The sequence below is a fragment of the Stigmatopora argus genome, chromosome 3, assembly GCF_051989625.1.
Source record: "Stigmatopora argus isolate UIUO_Sarg chromosome 3, RoL_Sarg_1.0, whole genome shotgun sequence".
Taxonomy (NCBI): domain Eukaryota; kingdom Metazoa; phylum Chordata; class Actinopteri; order Syngnathiformes; family Syngnathidae; genus Stigmatopora; species Stigmatopora argus.
The window spans coordinates 19,032,070-19,058,401 of record NC_135389.1 but is presented as its reverse complement, the minus strand read 5'-3'; the positions used below and the strand labels follow the sequence as shown (position 1 = coordinate 19,058,401).

The 26,332-nt window shown below is 41.8% G+C and overlaps 2 protein-coding genes across 5 annotated transcripts in view; one reads left to right on the top strand and one right to left on the bottom strand.

Annotated features, from left to right (window-relative positions):
* Window positions 1-26,332, top strand: part of chd2 (chromodomain helicase DNA binding protein 2) — a 106,939-nt gene that overhangs the window by 25,724 nt on the left and 54,883 nt on the right. For both annotated transcript variants that reach the window (XR_013299629.1, XR_013299628.1), the window contains exon 39: window positions 11,652-11,824. The gene's annotated coding sequence lies outside the window, so the exon portion shown is untranslated. The remainder of the gene's footprint in view (window positions 1-11,651; window positions 11,825-26,332) is intronic.
* Window positions 123-16,702, bottom strand: rgma (repulsive guidance molecule BMP co-receptor a). Of its 3 annotated transcripts, none has more exons than XM_077596506.1 (4): window positions 16,665-16,702; window positions 9,346-9,464; window positions 7,115-7,623; window positions 123-3,417 (listed from the first exon to the last, which is right to left on the bottom strand). In XM_077596506.1, exons 1-4 carry the CDS (start codon window positions 16,667-16,669, stop codon window positions 2,773-2,775), a joined length of 1,278 nt encoding a protein of 425 aa, XP_077452632.1. In that variant the 5' UTR covers window positions 16,670-16,702; the 3' UTR covers window positions 123-2,772. The 3 variants fall into 3 exon arrangements, with proteins under 3 accessions (XP_077452632.1, XP_077452630.1, XP_077452631.1); XM_077596504.1 differs by lacking the exon at window positions 16,665-16,702 and adding an exon at window positions 12,979-13,473; XM_077596505.1 differs by lacking the exon at window positions 16,665-16,702 and adding an exon at window positions 12,979-13,473 and having other exon boundaries at window positions 9,346-9,461.

The window sequence follows — 26,332 nt, the reverse complement described above, 5'->3', positions numbered from 1 at the left end:
TTTCATATTTTCATCATTTTTAACTTACTGGCTGCTAATGACACTGAAACGATTATTTATGTTCGGTTAAATTCCACTAGAGGGCAGTAGATGACTAACAAATAAACTAATACGCTTCACTTACAAGACATTTTCTTTTATTCAATAAATAATTGACAATACAAACAGCGCGTCATTTTTCTTTTACATACAGTTTGATCTATTGGGCCGTTTTCCAGCTGTTTTGTTATTATTATTTTAAATTCCAAACAACATCAACAACGACAACACAAGAGCTAGATGAAAACATAAAGTGCGTTGAATTGGCAAGCATGAGCAGCACAAAACGCAAAATGTTAAAATTGGGATTTGTGCTGTTCGTGGCTCTGCAAAAGAAAAAGAAAAAAAACATACAATATTTCACTTTCACAGTTCATATCAAATCAACACAAGCACACACACTACACAATCTCACATCAGCTACTATAAGTCACAATATAAAACGCATCTACAAACAAGAGTAATGTGGGAGTATATCCGTGGACATTTTCAGTAACCAATTTTTTTTTGTATTTACTGTGAAGTAATGTTAGAGTTGTTTTATTTTTGTATCATTTGTGTAGAATTTTTTTAAAAATATTGTATTTGGTGATATTTGTTGTGAAATAGCACAAAAATGCAAAGAAGAAAACATCACTGCCATTTGAGTTTGAATTTAAGATGTTGAATTAAAAAGAAAAAAGGCATGTTAGAGGTTCAAAATGTAGTCATTTTGTGCATGTATTAACTACACTTATGACATAATTTGATGGCAAAATGGGAAATTGAAGGTAAAATTTCAGGGTGGTAATAACAAGCAAACAAAAAAGACAACATTGTTGTTAAACTCAGATGGCAAAAGGAAATATTGAATCTTTAGTATATATTTTTTCAATATTTTTTAATTCAATGGAAGAAAATACAAGTGATAAAAGTTTTTAATAACTAATTTCATTCTTTAGTGTTTTATTGAAAAGAAAGTGATCAAAACTGTTGACAATTTGATTGTCGAAATCTTAAATTCAAACCCAAATGGCATCTCACCACCACAAATTTGAGGGACTGATTCTTCTTAAAATATACATTTAAAAAAGAATATTCATTGTTCTGAAATTTTGTGTCAAAAACCAAATAAACTCCAAGAACACAGATAAACTCCCATCCCAAATTCCACAATACAATCACTTAAATGGCGTCGCTGCTGCCGTCAAAGCACCCGAGAAACAAAAAATCCAAAAGTTAGGGCAGCAGTGACAAATACTTCAGTGTTAAAATCAACCCAAGACGATTAGTAATCGAGCTTGCGTTCAAATTGGTACCAAATGCCGCTGGTTGCGTTTGTTGGCACGGAGGCTTGTTTCTTTGGCGACCGCTCCAGCCTGCCAATGGCGACGTTACGCCGTATTTCATCAAAATTGGGGGCCTCTGCTCCCAATGGCGCCGTGCTGGCGTTCAAAACCCGCGACAATAAACTGCAATCCAATGAAAATTGGACGCTTGGCGCTTTCTGCCAATAGTGTTGCGAAATTAGCGCAATTACCGACATTGGAAACGGTTCAAGAGACCTGATGGGAACGTAAGCTTGGCTTAAATTAGTCGTTTTTTTCTCAGTTGTTAACAATCGCCATTTTCACGATGATACAATATGATTTTAATGACAAAATATGCCATGATTTGATCGCTTGAACACTTGGTCAAATCAGTCAGCTGACTTAATGAACGGTACAAATCAATTTGGATGGTTTGCCAATTTTGTTGTTCTGATACATTTTTGCGAGCCGATACTACGCCATTGAGAAAATTAGCTATTAAAATATCTTGATGTACAGTAATCCCTCAAATATCGCGAACAATAGACGCATGGCCACGAGAAGACAAATGACTTGGACTAAAATTCCCATTAACCTGTTTTTTTTTTTAATTTGTATCAAACGGAAAGGAACTATTTTCACTCCGAGTACAGTATTTAAAGTATTTACATTTATATGAATATATATAATATATATTTAAACATTAATACATTACAGTCTTTTGATGTGCTTATAGCTGTAATATTTAATACATATACTTTTTGATACTTGTACTTGTGAACTTGCATTTCTGTATATGTGCGAAAAAACATGTATTGTGGTAGTAATAATAATTCACGTTTTTTCGTTTATTGCGGCCACGTCTGGTCTACGTTAACCGTGATATTGGAGGGATTACTGTACTTTCCGGTACGCCTATTGGAAAATTCTAAAATCAAATATATTGACAGAAAAAGCGCTGCGTTCACAGCTTGACGTAAAGTGTCGGAAAATCACGTGAGCGTGTTAGTAGGTCTCGTCGATGCAAATACTGTTGGAAAATTCTACACTAGAATAAACGACTTTGGGGCGTTAGTTGTTAGCACACGCATTTTAGTACGCAAACTATGGTAAATATTTAGGGTTTACTTTGCTTAACTGGATCTGGAAACATGTATCGTCACCAGAATTTTTGGGAGGCTCGTCTCATGTTGAAAAATTGACATCGCTGCCATCTGCTAGCAGTTGCGCAGCAGGAAAATATTGGCCTAGCTTGAAATTCACAACAGCGTTAGCCTCTTCTTCCCAATGAAATCTCAACTCATTGGCCAGCACTGACGGCGATTGACGTCCAGTGCGTTTAATTCCATCCGTCAGCCCCAACTTTATCGTCCATGAATTAATAGCAACATGGAATATTCCCCAAATTCTCCATCTTTGGACAACGTGAGGCCCATTTACAACCTTACAGAGCAAGTGCGCAGCCCAAGAGCACGGCAAGAACATTGAACAAGACGCGTTGAGTCGTCACGTGCGAGGGAGCCACGTTGGCGAAGGCGTCCTTGTCGAAGATGTGATAGCGTTTGCTATTGGAGTGTAGCATCTTGACGTCCTCCAACGCGTAGTAGGCGGCCATGGTGAAGTTGATGTCGCCGGATGAGAGGAGGTCAAAGACGCACGACTGGAAGTACAAATCCTCCACGGGAAGTCGTTCCTTGCACTTGGCTTTGGCCGCGCGATAGCTGAAGCCGGCGGATCCGCCCACCACCTTTTTGAAATCGATTCGCTGGTTGGCCGGACAGCCGTGCAGACACAGGTACAAGTCCTGGTTGTCGTCCTCCTCCACCGAGCGCACCACTTCCTCGGGCATGCGCACGGCGAAGGTCAAGTAGCGGCCCACTTGCCGGACCACCACGGTGGTGCCGATGTAGCGGGCCTGGATCTCCACGTGCTGCCCGGGTACTTTTTCCACCACGCGCAGGGCGTTGGCGCCGTGGCGCTCGCCACCGTTCTTGGAGCCGTCGGCAAAGGCAGCGGGGAGCTCGTCCGTCTCGGCGTGATACATTTTCTGGTCCACGCACTCTTGGAAGTTCTTGAAGATGATTGTCAGCTGCGGATTGATAACACCATCATGTTTCCATCAAAGAATTTACACTTGTTTGATTCAGAGGAAAACTCTTGGCCTAATTCTAGCGCGCAGTACAATGGAAGATGTCATTGAGATGCTAATGAACGTTAGCATTTTCTATTGAATGCTCAGAACAATGAATATTCACATACAAAAGGAACATTCTCCGAGGGAAAAAAATAACACTCCCAAGGATATGCTCTTTGTGCGATAGCGAAAAGAAGTGATCTTAACAGAGCTTTTTTTGGGGACTTCTGCTACGTTAAGTTACTGTCAGTGTAGTTAAGGTGTGCCCAATTAATTAATTAGCCCAAAGACATTTGAAAAAAAAAAGAATTGATGTGTATCCATTACTAAAAATACCTACCTATGTATACATGTATATCTGTGTATGTATATGTATTTATATATATATATATATATATATATATATATATATATATATATATATATATATATATATATATATATATATACATATACATATATGTATATATACACATATATTTACATATATATATATATATACATATATACACATATATATTCTTTTTTTCTTTCAGCAACACGCTTATTTATTTATTTATTCATGTATTTATTCATTAACTTGCTCATTACCTATCTATTTATGTCTAAAATGCCTTTTGCTGTGTCTGTATTCTCACCCTCTTGCTACTGTGACAATGAAATTTCCCGAATACGGGATGAATAAAGTTATCCAATCCAATCCAAAACTCAATTCTTATCTTTCTAAGCAAAAGTGTACTTTTGAAGTAGTGTCTTATCCAAGAAGAGTGACACATCATGATTTACATTCAATTTTTAGTTTTGTCGTCATCAAAAATCCCATACTATGATTGAAGTATGTTAAGTTTCCGTATTAAGAAAATGCAAAGTCGTAATTCAAGGGAGCGCTCAATTTCCTGCCCCTCGCAATCAAATTCCATCATCAACGGCAGCCAATGAGTTAAATTCCGTACAAAACTCTAAGCTATCACTTTAGGAAATTCCTGGTTTGGTGCCATCTATCCCACCACCACTACCCAGCTTCAGTGTCACATTTCAGCTAGCTCAACACAGGGGGGGTGGAGGCCAAGGTAAACGTGCTCCCAAGAAAAAAAAATAGAAGCCAGCCCGTCTGAGCCGTGTGTAAAAATCAGGCCTCAGTGTGTAGACACAAAGAGCAGGCATTCATGGCTGTGAAAAACCTGCCAGTGAACCCCACAACTATGCTCCGGGGAGTGGCGTCGTAGGCTAGCGCTTAGCCGTGTGTACACTGTCGCTCATGTAGCCAGACCGGTCAGCAAAATGGACACTGACCAGTCATTGTCAGAGTTGCGAAACTTCACTTCACACGCTTTCAAATCTCAAGGGAGTCGGTTAAAACGGCTGTTATTCCAATGTAGCAACATTGTTTGGCTAATGCTGATCTCTTAGCAGATTGTTTGCACAGGTGCCTTTGGCTAGCTGCCTTGCTTTCCCTTTGTGCACACACACAGTCTTTGCTTTCCGTCCAAGTTGTGTGCAGTAATAGTAAAATGCCAATGGAATGAGTTCAAAAGCTAAAAATGAGGCCAAAATGTCTCATTTAATGTCATTAAGACACTGGCTAGCGACGTTAGCATGCAGGGATTAGCATTTTTCTTCTACGTTAACTTTCTAGGTCACATGTGTCAAAGTGGCGGCCCGGGGACCAAATCTGGCCCGCCGCATCATTTTGTGTGGACCGGGAAAGTAAATCATGAGTGCCGAATTTCTGTTTTAGGATCAAATTAAAATGAAGAGTATAGATGTATATTAATTTCCTGATTTTCCCCCTTTTAAATCAATAATTGTAATTTTTTAATCCATTTTTTTCTGTTTTTAGTTCAAAAATCATTTAGTAAAATCTAAAAATATATATAAAAAAGCTAAAATAAACATTGTTTTAGATCTATAAAAAACAGAATATTCAGGGATTTTAATCCAGTTCTTTTAATCCATTTATAGAAAAAAAAATCTAAATATTATATCTAAAATGGTCCGGCCCACATGAAATCGAGTTGACGTTAACGCAGCCCGCGAACCAACCCGAGTCTGACACCCTTGTTCTAGATCATTGAAATGATTTCATTTCTTATCATTGATAGTGATCTAATCCAATTGAACATCGGAAATAAGGAGTTAAGAAAAAAAGATTGTGTTTAGCCCAAAAAAATATGCAAATAGTGCGCTCAGAATGCAGTTAATGCCAACGGAAAAAAATATTGCTGACAACAGAGAGACGGGAAAAGCTCCTAAAGATCCAAGAGGGTTTTTTTTTGTGCTGGAATTTTTTAAGACCATTATACAACATAAATCTGTCCATTTTTTTATTGAACTGGTCCTCATTAGGGGGTTAAGAATTCTTCTTACTGTTAGCAGTTTGTAAGAATTTTTTGCATCTGAAAGTCATTTATGAGATGTGCTTTTTTGCTCCCAATACTGATTCCTGCCAATACTGTGCTTAATCATGATTTTTAAAAACACACAATTTCGCTCTCTTAGTATTAAATTACTGCATATTCACTTGAATGTCAAATAATTGTAGCATGGCTTGTTTACACGCTGCTTAGCAGCCTTTGTGCCTCTCTGGTATGCGCTACCATGACCGAAAGACCAAAAAATGCAAAATGTTCTTTTGTAAATGTTCGTTCAATTTAGTATCGAGCCTGATACTCGTAAAAAGTCCAAGGTCAGTGCCATTTTTTTGGCCAGGTGCGACTTATAGTCCGAAAAATACGGTAGTATTCGAAAACTGCCTGCATTTTACTGCCATATCAGGGACCCTTCTGGTAGTAGTTTTCATCCAGTCACATTCTGAACCGCTTAATCCTCATTAGGGGCGCGGGGGGCGCTGGAGCCAATCCCAGATGACTTCGGGCCAGAGGCGGGGACACCTTGAATTGGTGGCTAGCCAATCGCAGACCACAAGGAGACAAACAACCATTCACCTAGGGCAAGGGTGTCAGACTCGGGTTGGTTCGCGGGCCGCTTTAACGTCAACTTGATTTCACGTGGGCTGGACCATTTTAGATATAATATTTGGATTTTTTTTTTTTTTACACATGGATTAAAAGAATTGGATTAAAAGCCCTGAATATTCCGTTTTTTATAGCTCTAAAACAATGTTTATTTTAGCTTTTTTATATATTTTTTAGATTTTACAAAATGATTTTTGAACTAAAAACACAGAAAAAATGGATTAAAAAATGACAATTATTGATTTAAAAGGGGGAAAATTAGGAAATTTAGTATACATCTATACTCTTCATTTGAATTTGATCCTAAAACAGAAAGTTGGCACTCATGATTTACTTTCCCGGGCCACACAAAATGATGCGGCGGGCCAGATTTGGCCCCCGGGCCGCCACTTTGACACATGTGACCTAGGGGCAATTTAGAGTGTCCAATCAGCCTACCATGAATGTCTTTGGAATGTGGGAGGAAACCGGAGTACCCGGAGAAAACCCACGCAGGCCCGGGTGAGAACATGCAAACTCCACACAGGTGGACCAACCTGGATTTGAACCCAGGACCCCAGATCTGCGAGGCCGATGCGCTAACCACTCAAATATTGGTTAAAAAAAAAAAGCTCTTAACTCAAAGCGCTAGCAAGTCAAGGCACTGCTCAAATCTCAAAGACACGACGTTAAATCACCTTGCTGGTGGCCGTGGCCGAAGATCCGGGCAGCACGGGGGTGTTGGTCACCTGGACCGACAGGTACTTGTTGTGAATGAGCGGCCAGGCGCCCTCCACTTTACATGTCTGGAAGTCGTCCCCGAAGGTCCGCAGGTGGGGGTCCCCGAAGAAGCCGCAGTGCGTGTAGTTGGGGTGCGCCCGCTCGTAATGGCAAACCTCCGGCCCGTCCGAGCGCTCTTGGCTGTCGGGCGGCGGCGGCGGAGGAGGAGGCGACGCGGGGGGCAGCGGCGTGCGGGGGCGCGGCTGCGACGTGGGTCCCTCCTTGGAGCAGTTGTGCTGGCTCATCAGGTCCTCGATGCCGTGCTGGGCCGAGTGGTACGCCAAGTCGCCTCGGCAGGTTCGGGCCGTGCGCCGCACGCAGTTGTTGTACGCGCGCAGCGCCGTGCAGAACTCCTCCTCCGGCCCGGAGCTGCTGGTGGAGGCCCAAAATTCCGAGTTGCACTTGAGGATCTTGCACTGCAGACTCACTAGGGGAAGGAGGAACGCCGTGGAAATGTTGTCAAATTTCTCTCATTGGCTGACATTGACGGCCAATCCGTTTTGACTGGGAACGTTCGTTCAATGGAATTATTCATGACAAATTATCCTGAGAAAAATATTCAACAGTAAGATAAGAATTGAGACCTTGAATTCACATTGGTTTACTTTTGGAAGCCACACTTGTCTCGCTAATATTGCACTTTGAGTTTATTTTTAATGACCAAACTTGTCCTATAGTGTTAATATCTTATCAAATCGTGGCAGATTTTGTGATATTTGCAAATAATGTATGATTGTCCTTAGATGGAATATAAAAAACAGTTGCTTCAAATGTCGCTCTGAAGGATTTTAATTATTAGATTAGATGATATAACATTACATTATATTCCATTACATAACATTACTTTACAGTACAGTACGTTACGTTAGGTTAGGTTAGATTAGATTAGATTAGAATTTTTTCTCATCCCATATTCTGGAAATGTCTTGGATGATAGTGACGTGTGGTAGTATTATTTTGGCAAGTTTAAAATAAAGATTCAATTATGGCTCATCCTATTTAGTTGAAATTACAAGCTAAATTAAACGGAACAATACATTCTCTGTTCGAAAGAAGAAGAAAAAATGACCAGTCAGTTGTATTTAACTTGTTTTGGTAGTTTAGCAGCGAGATGAGGGGGCCTAAATACCCTATAAAGTCCCACTTTTATACAGGAGCTTCCGTAAAAGACTCATCGCTGTCTCCCAACCCAAACAGATGACAATAAAGACAACCTAAAATCTCAACTATCATCACGTTATCACCTTGTTGTTTAAACGGCGAGCGACTTAAGAAGGAGCGCCGATGAGGCTTTGGCAAACATTTCCAGCTGAACCAAATGGCGTGAAAGTGTCCCACAACTGTCATTCTGTTTATTAGAGTTATAAAGGGGCTTTTATCAGCCCTTTTCTAGCCCTAGTAACTTTAAACCTGTCAGGGTCGTGCTTCTTTAGAAAAGAATGGCCTAAAAAAGGCTCACTGGAGGTATCCAGTTCGCACACGCACGCACTTTTTAAATGAGTTTGAAAGACGGAAATAAAACCAACTTGACACTCGGCCATTTTTGTTGCTCGGAGAAAATGTAAGAGGGAAAGAAAGTATTAACTTTCCATGAGCTACTGTTAAATAAAAGCAAAAGCGCAGCCCATCCCCCAAAGAAAACAAAGCTGGAAAAACATCTTCAAGTGACTTTTTTTTACTTAACAAATTCAACATGCCGATTCCAGAAGCTAAAACGACGTGTTTTAACGTTATATAACGACAATCTCGCCTTAAAACCAGACATTTTCTTCAAATGTCACAAGTGTTTGCCTCCAATCTGGCGCTCCTCGCTTCCTATTAGTCACCCTAAACTCATTCGCTGCCATTGACGGCAACAGGCGTCCAATCCGTTTGCTGTCAGCTCCCCCAGTCAAATTGGATTGGACGTCTCTTGTCGTCAATGGCAGTCCAAAGTGATGCATTGATGACAGACATTCTGATTAAAATGGATTTGGTGTCAATGCATCCGCATGGCAGTGAATGAGTTAAATTGTTGCAAAACGACTCGCTTTTACGACGCTTTTCCCCAAAGTGCCGTTAAATATTACAGGTTTAACAGAATAGAAGTGTTACAGTTTGGTCAGAATGTGTGCAATTGGGCAAATTTGTCCCATTTGAGTCTTCTTACCTGAAGGAAAGAGCGACAGGAAGACGGCCAGCACTCCGCACACATCAAGCGCCGAGGGTCTTCCTCTCTTCCCCATAACCATCCATCCACCTCGGCGTCGCCCTTCACTCCTCTGCCTGCTGGAGCGGGCGACACGGCGGGGGAAGACTTGAGTAAAGCCCGGAAAGAGACTCTTAAGTGGGACGCCTCCTCCTCTCTCATCACTCCCCCTCCTCGCCGTTCGGTGGACCGAAAGTCCGCTTGGAGCAGTGGCGGTCAGAAAGGCTAACGGCGTACGGCGAGCTGCTCCTTTGGTTCCCTGGCGGGAGGGAGCCCGAGGTAGCCGCAGACGTGTGCGTCCCGGCCGGGGGAGAGAGAGAGCGAGGAGACCCGGAGAACCAATGGCCGTCCGCCCCCTCCTCGCCGCGAACTCCCACCTCCACACGGTTCAAATTACGACACCTCAAAGCGCTGACTTGTTCCACGATGAGCCACCGACGCGGTTGCAAAGCATCTACTTTGATGATTCGTTTTCTGCACCGGGGGTTGGCTGGGGGTGCTGGAGCTTATCCCAGACAACCTGAAATCGGTGGTCAGCCAATCGCAGCGCAAGGGAGACAAAGAACGACCAATCATAGCTAGGGGCAATTTTCGTGACCGGACGTTTGGTCGAAAGACGTTTGGTCCCTGGATGTTTGGTCCCCGGACGTTTGGTCCCCGGACGTTTGGTCCCCGGACGTTTGGTCGACCGGACGTTTGGTCGACCGGACGTTTGGTAGAAGAGACGTTTGGTAGAACGGACGTTTGGTTTACTGTTTATACTTTGACATTAGATATTTAGATATTAAACTCACTCTCTCTCATGATTATAATTTTGAGAGCTGGTTTCAACAGTAACAACCCGGCGACCAAACGTCCGGTCGACCAAACGTCTTTCGACGAAATGTCCGAGCACCGGCAATTTTAGCTGTTTTTTAGGAAACCGGAGCACCCAGAGAAAACCCACGCAAGCACGGGAAGAACATGCAAACTCCACATAAGAAGGGCTGGACCTGGGTTCGAACCCACGACCCAAGAAATGTGAGGCCAATGCCCTGACCACTCGTCCACTGGTTTGATTATTTGATGGATAATTTAGGCGCCGCTTAACATCAAATTCCCCCCCAAATTATGGCAATCTCAGCTATCCCAGTATTTTTTGGGGGGAGGGGGCAAGGGAGGAAACCCGGGCACCCGGAGAAAATCCACACAGGCACGGGGGGGGGGGACATGCAAACTCCACACAGGAAGGGATGGACCTGGGTTCGAACCCTCGACCTAAGAAATGTGAAGCTAACACCTTGACCACTCGTCCACCGGGCAGCTGGTTTGATTATTTGATGAATAATTATTTGATGAATAAAATGATGGCAATCTCAGCCTTTCGTCTGTAATTTTTTTTGTGGATTTTTCTAGTGTTGCAAGAGCTTTTGAGGGTGCGCCCGTGACAAATGATCGACACCTTGTTAGTCACACGTTTTGTCCGTGATTGGTTGTTTTTCCTTGGGTGCGGTTCTTACAGGTCATATTTATCATGCATTGTACAGCTGTCAAATTATAACAACTGCTTTTACAAATACAAAAAGATTTCAAGAATAAGAAATGGAGCTTGAAGCGTAGAAAGATTTTAAAAGAAATTTCAAAAAAGAAAACCACGCGAGGCCAACAAATCTTTGCTTCTAGCGGGCGAATAATCGCTTTCAGTAATTGGATGGATGGAGCATAGTTACATTCAGTCGACATTAAAGTTTTAAGAGTTGGGTTATTGCCACAAATGGGAGAAATGACAAGAAAAAATATAGTGGCTGTCAACTATTTTTGTGTGTTTGTTGTATCGGCAGCCACGAGGCGCATTCCTTCCTTCCGTCCAGGGACCCCAAAGCACCACAAACAACAAGACTTTTTTTCTCGCAGAATAATTGACGCAATATGAAGAGAGAAGAACGGGGTGTCCTTCAACCAAAATGTAGTTTTCTCACTTAAAAAAAAATATCATCCCCCATTGTGTTGTCTTTATCCTTTGTTTACTATACATAGAAAAGCACGTTGCAATATGTCGTTTTTTTTAAATTATGTTTAGAAAATATTGCTTACGTGAAGAAAATTGTTAACATAACGACATAATATTGAGTAAGCCCTATGGTAATATATGATTTAAAACAATGGTGTCAAACATGCGGTCCGGGGGCCGCAAGTGGCCCGCTAGGGGGTCCGAAAAGGGCCCCGCAAAACCAGATGTTCTTTGCTCTATTTCTTATTCGTTCTTTCTCCCTCTGTTGTCAAAACAGTGCCTTCACTGGCAGCCAATGAGTGAATAAGGAGCTTTAAGACACCCCAAAATCAACAAGAAGTCACCCGGATTGTCCAAAAATCAGCAGGAACTGAAAAAGGAACAAAAAGCATTCCGGAAAAGTCTCTCGAGATCAAGAGGAAATGATGCAAAATGTACTGAAAGTGACATGTGAGTACCCTAAAATGAAAGTGAAGTGTTGTTGGCGTATTTGGGTCGTGTCTGGCTGTTATTTTTCATAAATTTTTCTCTCATATGATGGACTTGGGTGGCCCCGCCCACATTTGTGTCGCCACATTTCAAGCAATTGAGCCTAATTTGACAAATTGTTCAGGCCTGTGGATGAATAGGCATTTTTCCATTTTTTTTCTTGACATAGATATGAATCATTTTGAGTGACACTATCAACAACCTTAAGATGTTTTTTTTCCAGCAGAAAATTAGATGGCCGATATGTTTACAGAGGTGACTAGGTGAACTGCTATACAACAATTTGGTTTCCCAGATTTTTTTAAGGGCAAATGGCTGTTTTTGGTATTCATTTAAAAAAAATTAAATATAGAACATGTAGGCCACAATATTAACATTTAGTTGATAAGTGTGTCTTATGTGACTCAAAATGGGACATGCACATCAGGTCTTAATAATAAATAATATGTAGGCATAAATATAGATTTTTGAATATTATTATTTCCGCCAGTCCGGGAAAGCCAACCTTAAATATCGGCTCCGTATGCATATTTGCGTTCAAAATAACTGAAGAGCGAATAAAGGGATGATTATCGAAGATCCAGGTACGAACACAAATGAATACATTTAGAATGCATAAAAGCAGAAACATAATCTTACGCTATTAAAATCAGACTGCAAATGATGACCCCTGTCAGCCCCCCCAATCAAAACGCTGTCAATGGCAGCCAATGAGCTCCCCTTTAAAGGGTTAACGAGCAGTGCCCCATTAATTCTCCAGGCTCATCGCAGCAGTAAAACATCACGTCATCCAATCATTGCATTGCGCCACTTTTAAGTGATATATACATTAATTTGCGCGTCTGGTGTCAGTCTAACAAATCCCCAACAATTTCCAACAGATGGCGCTTGTTAAAAAAAAAAAAAATCAACTCGACCTCCACCAAAACCACACATGGCGTTTACGAGGGCACCCGAACCTGTCATTAGACTTCAACCTTATTGGACAAGTCGATTGTTGCTAATTGCAGCTGTCGTGCTATGACAGTTTTACGGCTTTTTGGTCATTGACTTTTCTGATAGCAACAGTTGGAAAAAAAATGGAAAAAAATGGAAAAATAAAACATGGAACCCACCTTTGCGACGGCATGGAGTCCTGCAGGAACCCGGACTAGACGCAGACGCCGTCTGGGAACCCCCTTCACCCCCCCCCCCTGACGACCCCGTCTCAAATCGACCCGTCCAGTGTCAGTCAGTGTAATCCCAATTTAGACGCACTCGGCGGCTCTCGGCGTGTAAAATCCGCAAAGGTGCACATGGCGCCCACCGTGGCTATCAAAAGTGCTTTTTTGGGGAGTTGATCTTCCGACAGAGTCACGTCAATCACTTCGCCTGCTTCCGATCGACCTCCAGTCGATGGTCGGAGAGACATAGTGTGGGATTAGATCCGGCGGTGGAGCATAGCTACGCGTTTAATCCAAGCGCCGTGGAAAGGAAATCAAATGAGAGGCAGAGAGACGTTCCGCCGCGTGGATGTTGTGAAATGGCTCGTTACAAAGTGTGAGCGAGACAATGATGGGCGCTGCGTGACGACGTGACTCCACCGTCAAGCCCTCAAAGAGAGAGAGAGAGAGTGAGCGAGAGCGAAAGAGAGAGAGAGAGAGAGACTCGGATTAGCAAACAGACAGATGGCATTTTTTTGCATCCGAATTGTGGATTCTGATTAAGATTTGTGGAATAATTACAATTTTAAAAAAGTATTATTACTGGCTGCCATTGACGGTGAAAGACGTCCAATCCATTTCGACTGAGAGGGGTGGCAGCGAGCAGTCGAAATGGATGAGACGTCTATCACTGTCAATGGCACGAATTCGTTTCTCAGTTTGTATGTGGATGATAATCAAATGCGGATAATCATACAAAAACAGTTGATTTGCTCTCTGAATATGGGCATTTTTTTACTTTTAAAAACCCTTAAGACATTTTTGAATTTATCCTTTTACGCACGAGTTATGATTTATTCTAACTCGCGTGTCAAAGTGGCGGCCCGGGGGCCAAATCTGGCCCGCCGCATCATTTTGTGCGGCCCGGGAAAGTCAATCATGAGTGCCGACTTTCTGTTTTAGGATCAAATTAAAATGAAGAGTATAGATGTATATTACATTTCCTGATTTTCCTCCTTTTAAATCAATCATTGTCATTTTTTAATCTATTTTTTCAGTTTTTAGTTCAAAAATCATTTTGTAAAATCTAAAATAAAAAAGCTAAAATAAACATTGTTTTAGATCTATAAAAAACTGGATATTCAGGTCTTTTAATCCATTTTAAAAAAAAAATCTAAATAATATATCTAAAATGGTCCGGCCCACATGAAATGGAGTTGACGTTAAAAATAAAAATATGTATGTATTCTTTATCCTCTGTGACAAATGACTATTAAGCCAACAATTGCTAAATACTGCAGCTCACTGATGACTATTTTACCATATAATACTTTTACGCTAGGTAGTCAAGGGAAGTACAAAGGCACAATAAAAGCGGTTTATGTCTTTAGATTTTAGAAAAATGATGTATTTACTGCTATATTCTCTCCCCTAAAATAAAATGTAATATACTTCATAAAAAATGTAAATCACCAAATTCATGCCGATACATTACAATGTATTTTGATTGTACATTACAATGTTTGCTAAAATGACAGACATGATTTGATTCAATTTGATTGACATTCCATTATTTTTTCAGTATAAACTCCAAAACAATTTGAATGTTTTTTGTCACTTTTCACTTCTAAAAGCATCTAAAAGACAGCAATTTAATTGACGTTTTTGCGCTTAATCCATTCTCGATCTAAATCAATGTATCGTTACACCGTAAATACATTTTAAAAATTCATAAAAGATGCTAGAAAAACTAAAAAAAGCGAGAAAATGAAAAGTTAGGTTTAGCTAACTTGTTTTTTAATGCATCACGGTATATTGATTTTCTTTTTCTTTTTTGATCCCCGTTGGAAAAAAAGATAAACCCAGCAGGTATGAAGAAGACAAATCCATCTAAATGAGATTTTAATGGCGATGGCGAACGCTAGCAGCGGGGAATGAGGGCTTTGTTGTGGGGGGCTGTGGTGGGGGTGCTGCACCTGTGTTTTGGGATCAGGCTGCAGGCAGGAAAATACCAGCGCAAGCTTCAGCTGAAGCTCCAGCTCAAGCTCAAGCGCAAGCGCAAGCCACCCTTCCCCCTTTCCTCCTCTCCTGCCCACACGGCGACTCCGATTTCTCCTCCTCGGATCGCAAAAAACCCCCCCAAAAAATCACACCCAAGCGCGTGGAGATTTCCCAAGTCGCTCTCTCCGCCAAGACGCAACACGGGACGGGCGGCCGTCGAGCTAGCGCGCGAGTTCACCCCGAGCCACCCGCGTAATGAGTCCATCTCGGCCAGCGAGCCACTCGGCCTCGTTGAAAAGCGGCATATTTTACGTCCACGACAAAGAAAAACACATAAGGCCCACACCCGCTTGCTCGCCGGCTCCTCAAACACAGCTGCCGTGCGTCCCGCCTCCTTCAGCTTTGGCCACATTTGACTTGCTAATTAGAAGTAATAAGACTTATAAGTAATAAGTTGCTAGGAAATTTGCTGATAAGAAAAAAATGTTTTCATTTTTTTTATTGGTAGTCATTAAAAACATGAAATTTTTTTTTGTGGTTCAATCCGATGCTCGGGCCTTCATTTGTGGAATTTCTCCATGCTTGCGCGTGTGCAGTCGATTGGTTGCCGGTCTTTTGGTCGCCCCGACCGCGACAACGGGCGACCAAAAGACCGGCGACCAAAAGACCAACAACCAAAAGACCGGCGCCAAAACAAGGTAAAACAACACGGTCTACGCATCAATAAAAGCCAACAATGGCCATGAGCAGTTTCACTGAGCCGACGTGCAAGTGTATAAGAGTTTGTATGTACATGCGTTGTCCCTTTAAGAAGCTACGTCAGTTCAGTCAGGGTCTTAACAAGTTCTCCAACAAAAAACAATACAAGTCCGGGAAATTTGGAGCTTTTCTTTAGCCTAATAATTAATAGGGCATTAAGTATGACTAAATAGTCATTCACAGTTTGTATTGAGGGAATTTGAGCAACGATTCAAATGGTAATTATCACTTACCTTCCGGGCGACCAAAAGACTGGCGACCAATCGACCGTGTACCTGCTTGCGTGGGTTTTCTTTGGGTACTCCGCTTTACTCCCACACCCCAAAATCCAAATTGTCCCTGGGTTTGAGTTGTTGTCTGTCCCATTGTGCGCTGCGATTGGCCAGCGACCAATTAGGGTGTGCCGCTCAAAATTAGCTCCAACACCCCTGCGAAATTTTTGAGGACAGGCAAGAAGAATGATTGATTGTTTGAATTTTTATTTGAGCATGCTTATGAAAATTGAACAAAGGCATCACATCACATTCTTGTTGATAAATGAATACTTTTTGGGTCGGTGTGGCTTATAGTCGAGTGCGACTGAAAGCCCCAAAATGACGGTGTGTATATATATATATATATAATTGTGTGTAAATGCTCAGAGTTCATGGACAGCGCTCGATGTCCAATTAGTTTTTTCGACAGGAAATGACGGCCCGGTCAAAACGGCAGCCCGTAAACAAGCATTCCGATTGTCCGACTTGGGTGGAAGCCACCCGCAGGCCCGCAGGCCTCGTGCTTGGTCCTCACGACCATATAAAGACATCCCTGACAGCTGGACGGGAAACTAGAAACCGACTCTTCCAGGCACTTATGACGCTTCACTTCTTTGCGCCAAGATGACATTTAGACACATTTACCTCATGATTACTGTAGAGGAAGCTCATCTTTTGATTGCAGCTTATTCGTCTTCTAAAAAAACAACAACAAAAAAACAGATATCCCGTTTTTTAGTTGTGCAGCACCAAAATAAAATTGCCAACAAATTGGTTAAACAATGTATTGCACATTGATTAACGTACACGGCGTATACAGTAATCCCTCGAATATCGCGGTTAATGGAGACTAGACATGGCCGCGATAATTGAAAAATCGAGAAGTAGGGTCACCCCTATTATAACCTTTTTTGGATTTTCACATTTAAAATAAAATAATAATAATAATTAATAGTGGAAAAAAAAATCGAAGTAGTGAAGACGCGATAATCGAGGGATTACTGTAAAAATAATGAACGTTTGCAGAAATAAAGGCAGGAGAAATAAACAGCTGTCTGTCATGGGAAGCTAACGTGAAGATAGCATCATGCAAAAAATGATTTCATCTCAACTATGGAAATGAGATGACTCGGGTCACAATCGCATTTTTAACTCATTGGCTACCGTCAATTTAGAGATTTCATCTTGATTAGCTTGAATAAATGAGCGAAATATTTTAGCGTTGGCGCAAATGAAACGTTTTCAAGTCCGACGTCGTCAGTCTCCGTAAAATGCAAGTTAGCATTCGTTGGCGTAAAATGTAGCAAAATGCCAAATGAAGCGCTTAATGCCCAATGACGGATGGGCGATCCACACAATGAGCTGAAAATATCCCATCTCTGGCGAAAGGCATTCGAAAAGCCGCTAATTCAAAAGACAGCTGTCGCACGGCGATAAGCTCCGCCTGACGCCACCTCCCGCCTGACGCCACCTCGCGTCCATTCCGTCCCGGCCGCCAAAACCACAATTGGCCAGGTGCGGCTGTCCGACGGCATCGTCGGATCAGCCGCCTTTCCCAAATTCGTCTTGACGTCGAGGTCCCGGCTCGGCGTCGGAGCCGATTATTTGCCCGCACGTCTTTACGCGCTCCGCCCATAAATGAAATGGGACGCTTTGGCGTCTGGCTTTTGAAAGGAACTCACCTTTGTGGTCCGGGGGGGCCTGCCGTAATGAGGCTTTACGTATTCCAGATCACTCCCGTGTGGAAGCGTCCCTCCCTCCCTCCCGCCTTTGCGTCCTCGTCGAGCCGAGCCTTAATTCCGCAGGGCTGCCACCAATCAAACGCCCGTTAATGGAGGTTTTGGATTCATCCGCACACGCCGTTTTCAAAATGGCGTCCTATAGCGACTTGCCGTCTTTTCCTAAATAGGACGTCTACCGCCGTCAATGGCAGCCAAAAAATAGGTCATTTGTTTTTGACCATCTGAGTCAAAGTGCCCATTTGAGTCTATCCCAGCTGACTGCCAGAGGTGAATCGGTGGCCAGCCAATCGCAGGGCACGTGGAGACGGACAACCGTTCAATTTTTAGACCATTTTTTGGCCAGGTGCGACTTATAGTCCGAAAAATACGGTAGTATCCGAAAAGCTGCCTGATTTACCGCCATATCGGGGACCCTTCTGGTTGTAGTTTTCATTCAGTCATTTTCTGAACCGCTTAATCCTCATTAGGGTCGCGGGGGGCGCTGGAGCCTATCCCAGCTGACTTCGGGCCAGAGGCGGGGACACCTTGAATTGGTGGCTAGCCAATCGCAGGGCACAAGGAGACAAACAACCATTCACCTAGGGCAAGGGTGTCAGACCCGGTTTGGTTCGCGGGCCGCTTTAACGTCAACTCGATTTCATGTGGGCCGGACCATTTTAGATATAATATTTAGATTTTTTTAAAATAAATGGATTAAAAGAACTGGATTAAAATCCCTGAATATTCAGATTTTTTTATAGATCTAAAACAATGTTTATTTTAGCTTTTTTTATGTATATTTAGATTTTACAAAATGATTTTTGAACTAAAAACAGAAAAACTCTTCATTTGAATTTGATCCTAAAACAGGAAGTCGGCACTCATGATTGACTTTCCCGGGCCACACAAAATGATGCGGCGGGCCAGATTTGGCCCCTGGGCCGCCACTTTGACACATGTGACATAGGGGCAATTTAGTGTCTAATCAGCCTACCATGCATGTCCTTGGAATGTGGGAGGAAACCGGAGTACCCGGAGGAAACCCACACAGGCCCGGGGAGAACATGCAAACTCCACACAGGTGGACCAAACCTGGACTTGAGAAAGTACATTCAAATGTAAAATATCTTCATACTTCAGATACCAGTTTTACATAGATAGTAGGCTAACGCGCTAGCTCGCGTAACATTTTCTATTGGTAGCATTTATGACTGCTTTCTTTATTTCCATGAACAATGGATAGGACGTCTACCGCTGTCAATGGCAATCAAGGAATTCAAAAATAGGGTTCGAGTCGTTTGTTTTAGGCGACCTGATATCTGAATAGCTAATATGCTAACGTGCGAGCTAGCACGGCGGCGTTTACGTCTGCTAGGGCTAGTGGGTTGTTAGTTGTCATATTTTTAAATGTATTTACATTTTTTATACACATTACATTTCATATTTTTAATCTATATACATTTCTTTATCAGAAAAAAAGAGCCAGTAAATAGTCTGTTTTAATTGATTTAAAAATAGTTTTTTACTTTTAAAAAACATGAATAAGATTTTCCTGTTAAACAGATTTTTTTTTTGTGTGGAAAGTCCTGTCTCGCTTGTTGAACCTCAGTGCGTCCCGTCGAGTTGTGGTGTATGCACAGCTGCGGCAATGCCGACCTGCCCTTCCTTTTGTCCCTTCTCGTCACAATCGATGCAGTGACAAGCTCAAGTTTTTGCAGGTGCGCCCAAAGTATCGGCCACCCAAAATCAAGAAAAATGATCACAAGTTTGCCCGTTGTTTTCTTTTCCCTGCCAACCGTCATCTTGGCTCTAATAAAAAAAAAACACAAAATTAAAGATGTCCAAATTTTTTCTCCCAAAACCTTTGTCAAAAAAATCAAATCAATCACTTTCACTTTTCTTGGTGATAGAGATAATCCAAAAAGGTAAAAATAAAAGGGTTTCAAATCAATTTTAGGTCTGAACTCATTGGCTGCCATTGACGCTGTTAATCCAAAAGTATCGAGAAATTCTCCAAAATATTGATACTATATATAAACCCCTGAAAACACTCCATCCAGTGTTAAAGCTGTAGGCTGAATTGAAGCTTCTTGTGCGGGCCATATTGAAAGATACTTGCCTGGGGCCAATCAAAAATTGGCAGAGAGTCCTAGTTTGGACGAGCCTTCTCTAAATCTGGAATTCTGCATTTTTGCCTCCCGAGTTATTCCTAGATCAGGCCACCCGCGTTGAATTTTTCAAGTTCCCCGGCCAGGCTCCTCCTTCACGCGCTATTCTAGTATTCCATCCCCGACTCGTCGTTAGCAAATGGAGCAAATTAAGGCTCGTAAAAGGTGGGAGGCCGTCGCCCCCCAAAAAGCCAGCGGCTCTCATTTGCAATTGTAATGTTTGTTCTTTTCTTCATTTATTAGCACGGGTCAATCGCTCGCTAAGATTGTGAGCGCCGTACGCTCCCAGTGCAGATTTTGAGGGAAATGAATTTGCAATTGCAGCTCTTAGTCGAGGATCATTTCCATTTTTAAATATTTATCATCCCTGCCAAAGTGTTGGAGAGAGAAATTCAGTCGCGACCAAAGATTATTTATTTTTTTCAGAACTGTTTTTAATCTTACAAGCCAAGGCTGGTAGGGCCCACTTTCATTTTTATTCAACAGGGGGAACCAAGTAAATAAATAAATAAATAAAAATGTAAAAAGATTTTACAAATAAAAAATATAAAACAAATAATACAATTAAAAATTAATTAATTAAAAAATTACAAATGTAAACATGAATAAATTAAAAAATTAAAAATGAATAAATAAATAAATAAATAAAATAAAACTAAATAAATAAATACAAATAAAAAATATATATTTATGTATATATATATTGGTTGCCATGAGATAGACGTCCAATCCGTTTTGATGATCCGATTTCATAGCGTGGCCCAAAAAAGTGCATCCAAATATAAAATATTTCCATATTTGAGATATCATTTTTGCGTAGCTCACATGCTAACTAGCATAACGTTTTTCTACCAGTGGTATTTCATTCTGCTTGGAGGCGGAGTCTATCTCATCCGATAAAATCACTTGCTATCTCGACGTTAGCTCCCAATGACAACTAGCATGACTTTTTCTTAGCTAGCGGCAATGTTTATTTCTGCTTTCTCTTGCCGTTCATTCGCGGCTAGCCGCTTCAAATTGGATTGGACGTGTCAATGGCAGTGAAAAATGATCACCATTTGAAGTAGAATGGTAGAAAACAAAAAATACCGCAATTTGTATATCCACTGATTTCGACACCAAAACGACACGACGCGAAGGAACGGCGGATGCTAGCTTGATAGCTAAAGTCGCACTACAAAGACGACAAAGACAAATGCTGTTTAGTCAGGTGTTTGCCGACGATAGAGCCTGTTGACTTTAACTGACGGCTGATTGGTCGCAACACCTCACGCGGTGACGACGTCTTGAAAAATTGGGAAACAGGAAAAGACCCGGGGGCGAAAAAAACAACCCCCCCCCAAAAAAACAAATCCCATCGCTACAACACAAAATAACCTCCGTGACTCATACTTGCCTTGGGGCTAAGTCGATCTTTTTCTGTCTCAACTCGCAGGCCGGGCCGCTCACTCCCGTCTTTAATTAAAACCAGCAAAATAAACCGCATTAATTTTACATACAAAAATATTCATAACCGAACAGCATGAATGAGAGTCAATTTAAATGCCCGCGGGCCAGAAAGCCGTTTTTTGTTTTTCAGCCACGGCTCATTCAGTCATTCATTTTTCATACAGCTTATCATTGCAAGGGTCGCCGGGGGTGCTGGAGCCTATCCCAGTAAAGTATGGACTAAATTAGTCATTTGTTTATACTGAAAAATTGGAAAAATAAAAAACAATCTTTTCTACCTAATTTCAATCCTCTAAAAAGGAAACCAATACATTAAAAAAAAATTTCTACCCAATTTCGATCCTGATTTCCAATAAATTCCAATCGGATTAATAATTAATTAATAGAGAAAAATACTCACTCGCCTGGGCTAAATTCAATTAATTTCAATCCTCTAAAAAGGACTCGATTTCAAATGGAAACCAATACATTAAAAAAAAATCATTTCTACCCAATTTTGATCCTGATTTCCAATAAATTCCAATCGGATTAATAATTAATTAATAAAGAAAAATACTCACTCGCCTGGGCTAAAGTATGTTAGCCATTCCTCCTTTTTTTTTATACCCCAATCCTCACCGTTAAATTTCCTAGACGCAACTGGAAGATCTCAGCGCCAGTAATTCTTCTCAATAAATAAAAGCAAATCAAATAGGATTTCAGTATAAAGCGTTTTACCGTCAGTCCCCTGGCGTAGCGTCGCTCTCATAACTCCTTATCTGTGGCCAACCTAAAAGCAATAAAGCCACGTTAACCTTTACCTGGCGCTTTATCGATCTTTCTCCCGCAACGGGGACAACCCGGGTAAAATTCCCGCATTATTCATCCTCCCTCGATGACTTCATTCACGAAGATCAGCGGGAAACTCGTTCCTTTCCTTCGACGGCTAGCTAGCGACGCCATTTCGTGATGGGCTCAATTTATGCGCCGCTTTTTAACTCTTTTCTAAAGACATTCTAATCCGTTCCCGCTGCTTGAAATCCCTCGCCGCCGTCGACGGGCATTAAAAAAGTGAGCGACGCCGATTGGACTCGATGGCTCTCGCTGATCTTTAGTGGCAAAAGCCACAGAAAGCACGCCGTGGCGCCGCCGGTTCACCCGCAAATCCCCTTTCGCCTGTCCGGCTATTTCCACGAAAGGCTTTGTTTGCCCGTCACGCCACGTTGGAAGATGTTTTAAATAGCAGAGGAAAGGGATGCAAAAATTGGGAGAATCTCCGGTCGACCGATGTAATCCCACGGATAAAAGTCCGGGTGAACGTTACTGTCGGCGTGTGTCGGGACGGGAGGCCCAGAGTGGGCGGACGGGCAGGTCGGCAGGCAGGCAGGCAGGCCCCGGCTTGTGACGGAAAGTTAGCTGACGGTGAGTTGACTTACAGTAAGATCCAACGGGGTGAGAGCTTGTTTCAAAGCGAAAAGCAAAACAAAGGTATTTTAGGGGGCTTGGAATTTGGTGTTTTCTGACTCACAGGCGAGTCTCTGCAGAAACAATGGGTTTTAGTTTTGCGTCATGGTATTACGTGCTCCGAGCTTTGTCAAAATGGTTTGGACTGAAAAATGGTACTGAAAAATGAGCATCTGCAGCTTAAGTTTAAGTCAATTGGAAAGCTATCATTGTCCAATGAGTTTATTTTGCGTTACTTCCATTTTAGGGTACTAACAGTTCACATGATGTAAATTTTGGGGCATTGCCTGTTGATTTTGAGGGATTTCTTGTTCTTTTGTCAGTTCCTGCTGGTTTTTGGGCATTTCCAGATGACTTTCTGTTGGTTTTTGGGGCATTTTAAGCTTCCTTATTCACTCATTGGCTGCCATCAAAGTCGCCATTTTGACAATACATACACGCCTATGTATATCTGTATATGTGTGTGTATCTATATACAGTAATCCCTCGAATATCGCGGCTTCAACTATCGCGGTTTCACTACATCGCGTTTTTTTCTGGGGGAATTTTTTTTGTTAATTATATAGTTTTTAAAGTTCATAAAAATGTGAAAATCCACGCTGAAACTTGCAAGCGAAAGCCACTCCCCCATCCTCCGCTTGCTACTAGAACTCAGCACTGAAGTAAAAAAATATATTTATATTTTTAAAGTTCATAAAAATGTGAAAATCGGAAGAAAAATTAATAAAAATATATATTTTTTCTAAATAGGGGTGACCCTACTTCGCGGTTTTTCGTTTCTCGTGGCCATTGCTGCTCTACATTAACCGAGATAATTGAGGGATTACTGTACGTACATATTTCATTTTTGAGCGCCTGCTATCTTTATGCTAACATGCCATGGTAGATACCATTGATAAAAACTACCAGTTAAAAAAACAGCATTAAAACCAAGTTAAGTACTATTTGTGAAAATAATAGGACATCGATCTTTATTTTTTTTGCCAGATCAGTGGACTGAACGCCGGTCGCCGTCACTCCTCGTCAATAAGCTAAGACACGTGTCAAAGTGGCGGCCCGGGGGCCAAATCTGGCCCGGCGCATCATTTTGTGTGGCCCGGGAAAGTCAATCATGAGTGGCGACTTTCTGTTTTAGGATCAAATTAAAATGAAGAGTATAGATGTATATTACATTTCCCGATTTCCCCCTTTTAAATCAATCATTGTCATTTTTAATCCATTTTTTCTGTGTTTTTAGTTCAAAAATCATTTTGTAAAATCTAAAAATATATTAAAAAAGCTAAAATAAACATTGTTTTAGATCTATAAAAACGGAATATTCAGGGATTTTAATCCAGTTCTTTTAATCCATTTATAAAAATAAAAAAAATCTAAATATTATATCTAAAATGGTCCGGCCCACATGAAATGGAGTTGACGTTAACGCGTCCCGCGAACCAACCCGAGTCCGACACCCCTGAGCTAAGAGATCTTTTTAAGAACTGAATACTGACTCTATGAACAGGATGCGAGCCAACCTAGCTAGCCTATTTCCCCACATACTCGTCACGTAGAGGCAGCCATTTTGTTTCTAGCTCCATTCCTTCTGGAGCACCCGACGGCCAACTGGTGCCGGATCAGCGGGAGCACCTGTCATCTTACTTTCTTACTTGCACGTCTGTCAAACACTGGCCCAAATTCCTCCCCGCCGCCCGCACCTGCGATCGGCTCAAACGCCCAGCCGCCATCCCAGCTGTCGAGCTGAGGCCTCGGTGTTAATTAAAGCCCCGGACCTCCCAAAAAGCTGTTTATTTCCACAGCGTCCTGTTTTAGTTGAACGCGCCACGGCCAAAAAGGACACTTTCGCCACGTTGAAGTATCGCTCGTCTGTTTTTTGACATGCTTTGTTTTGGCTCCATTGGATTTTTGTCCAAATATAATCCCGTATGTTGCAGGATAACAAAAATATGGCTGGCGGGCCAGAAACGGCCCCCTGGGGCAGGGGCGCGCGACCCGTTTTTTTTAGTTGGCTGTGGACGGCCGTCATTAATTGACTAAAAAATGCTCATTTATGGACAATTTTGTCCAAATCCTCTTTGTTGCATTTTTTATTTACCATTTCTTTTCTATCTTTTCTTTTTCAATCGAAAAGGGAAAACACTAAATATTATATTTATGCATTTACATTGAGAATTAAAAGAGGGATAGGGGAGTAAAAATTATTCATTTTATGTTTTTAGTTCTGTTCTAATCTTTTCAAAATAATTTTGAATGATCCCAAATACTGTATTTTTTTAGTTTTCAAAATTGTTTGAATGACATATTTCCCTTTTTTATCTGAAGCATTTGTTTTACATTATAAAAAAGGAAAAAAACAGTAAATATATTTTAAAAACAAAAGTGAAAAATGGGAAATATTCACTTTTACTTTATTTTTCGCCCACAAATGAAACACACTTTTTTTCCACCCACTCTTGACAGTTGAGCTTCCACTTGAAGTCACTCATGTATTAAAATTTGAAAACCTCAACTAAGAGTCTCGACAAGCTGAAGTGGCTTTTGATGTCTGTTTTGGCCGCTTATCAACGCGTTTTTTCCTTCTTTGGAGTGGAAACAATCGGTCGCTAGGCAAAGTCTGGACTCTGATTCGGCTTCCAACATATTTACCAACAGGGCTCTGACACCCTTTCAAATTAGCCCGCAATGAAGCGCTATTTTCCCTGAATAGCCTTTGTCCGTCCGCCTGAAGGAGTCCCTGAAAAAGAAGAAAAAAAACGTCCGGTTCTTGAAATGCCCCATTCAGGCCCAACCAAAAGGCTTTTTTCCCCAAGGCCGCTCTTCTCACACTGCGCCTCGCATGGCAAATAAACCTCCTATGGATTCCAAATTTGAGGGAATGGGCACCAAGGGGGGGTTTGGATTGGCTCGAAGGACCAAGAAAGGCCAAAAGGGGGATGGGGTGGTGCCAAATAGGGCGTTTTATAGAGATGCTGATTTCTCATTGAGTGGCCCCCCTTTTTTTTAAAGGACAGAAACTCGCGGAATGCACTTTTCTCACGGAGGACGCGTCAGCGTGAGACTTGAATGAGGGTTATCCCGGTGGGAACGTGGCGACCCCAAGAACTTAGCCCCGTGGGTGGAAGGGACGTTGCTCTCACCTGCTTAGAGAATCTCAAGGGGTCCTCTTGAGGTGTTTACACCAAAGCTCGCTTCTGCTTTTCTCGGCCGAGCGGAGAAATAACGGTATTAGCGGATAGCATCTCTGTCGGAATCTAGTCGTTCGGGGATGGCAGTTCAAGTGTTTTTCCCTTTCGGGGTTTCGGTGTGTTATGTGTATAGATGTACGTAGATCCTGGAAAAGACATTTTTAGCTTGACACCAGATCAAATCAACGACCGTATTTTCCGGACTATAGTTGCGCTTTTTTTTGGTAGTTTGGATGACTTATGAACAGACTCGGGAACGACGGATCGGTGGGAAAGCCATCGGGTTGTAGGTCATAGGTCAATCCGTGTTGTGTATAAAGTACTGCAAGGGTGTCAGACTCGGGTTG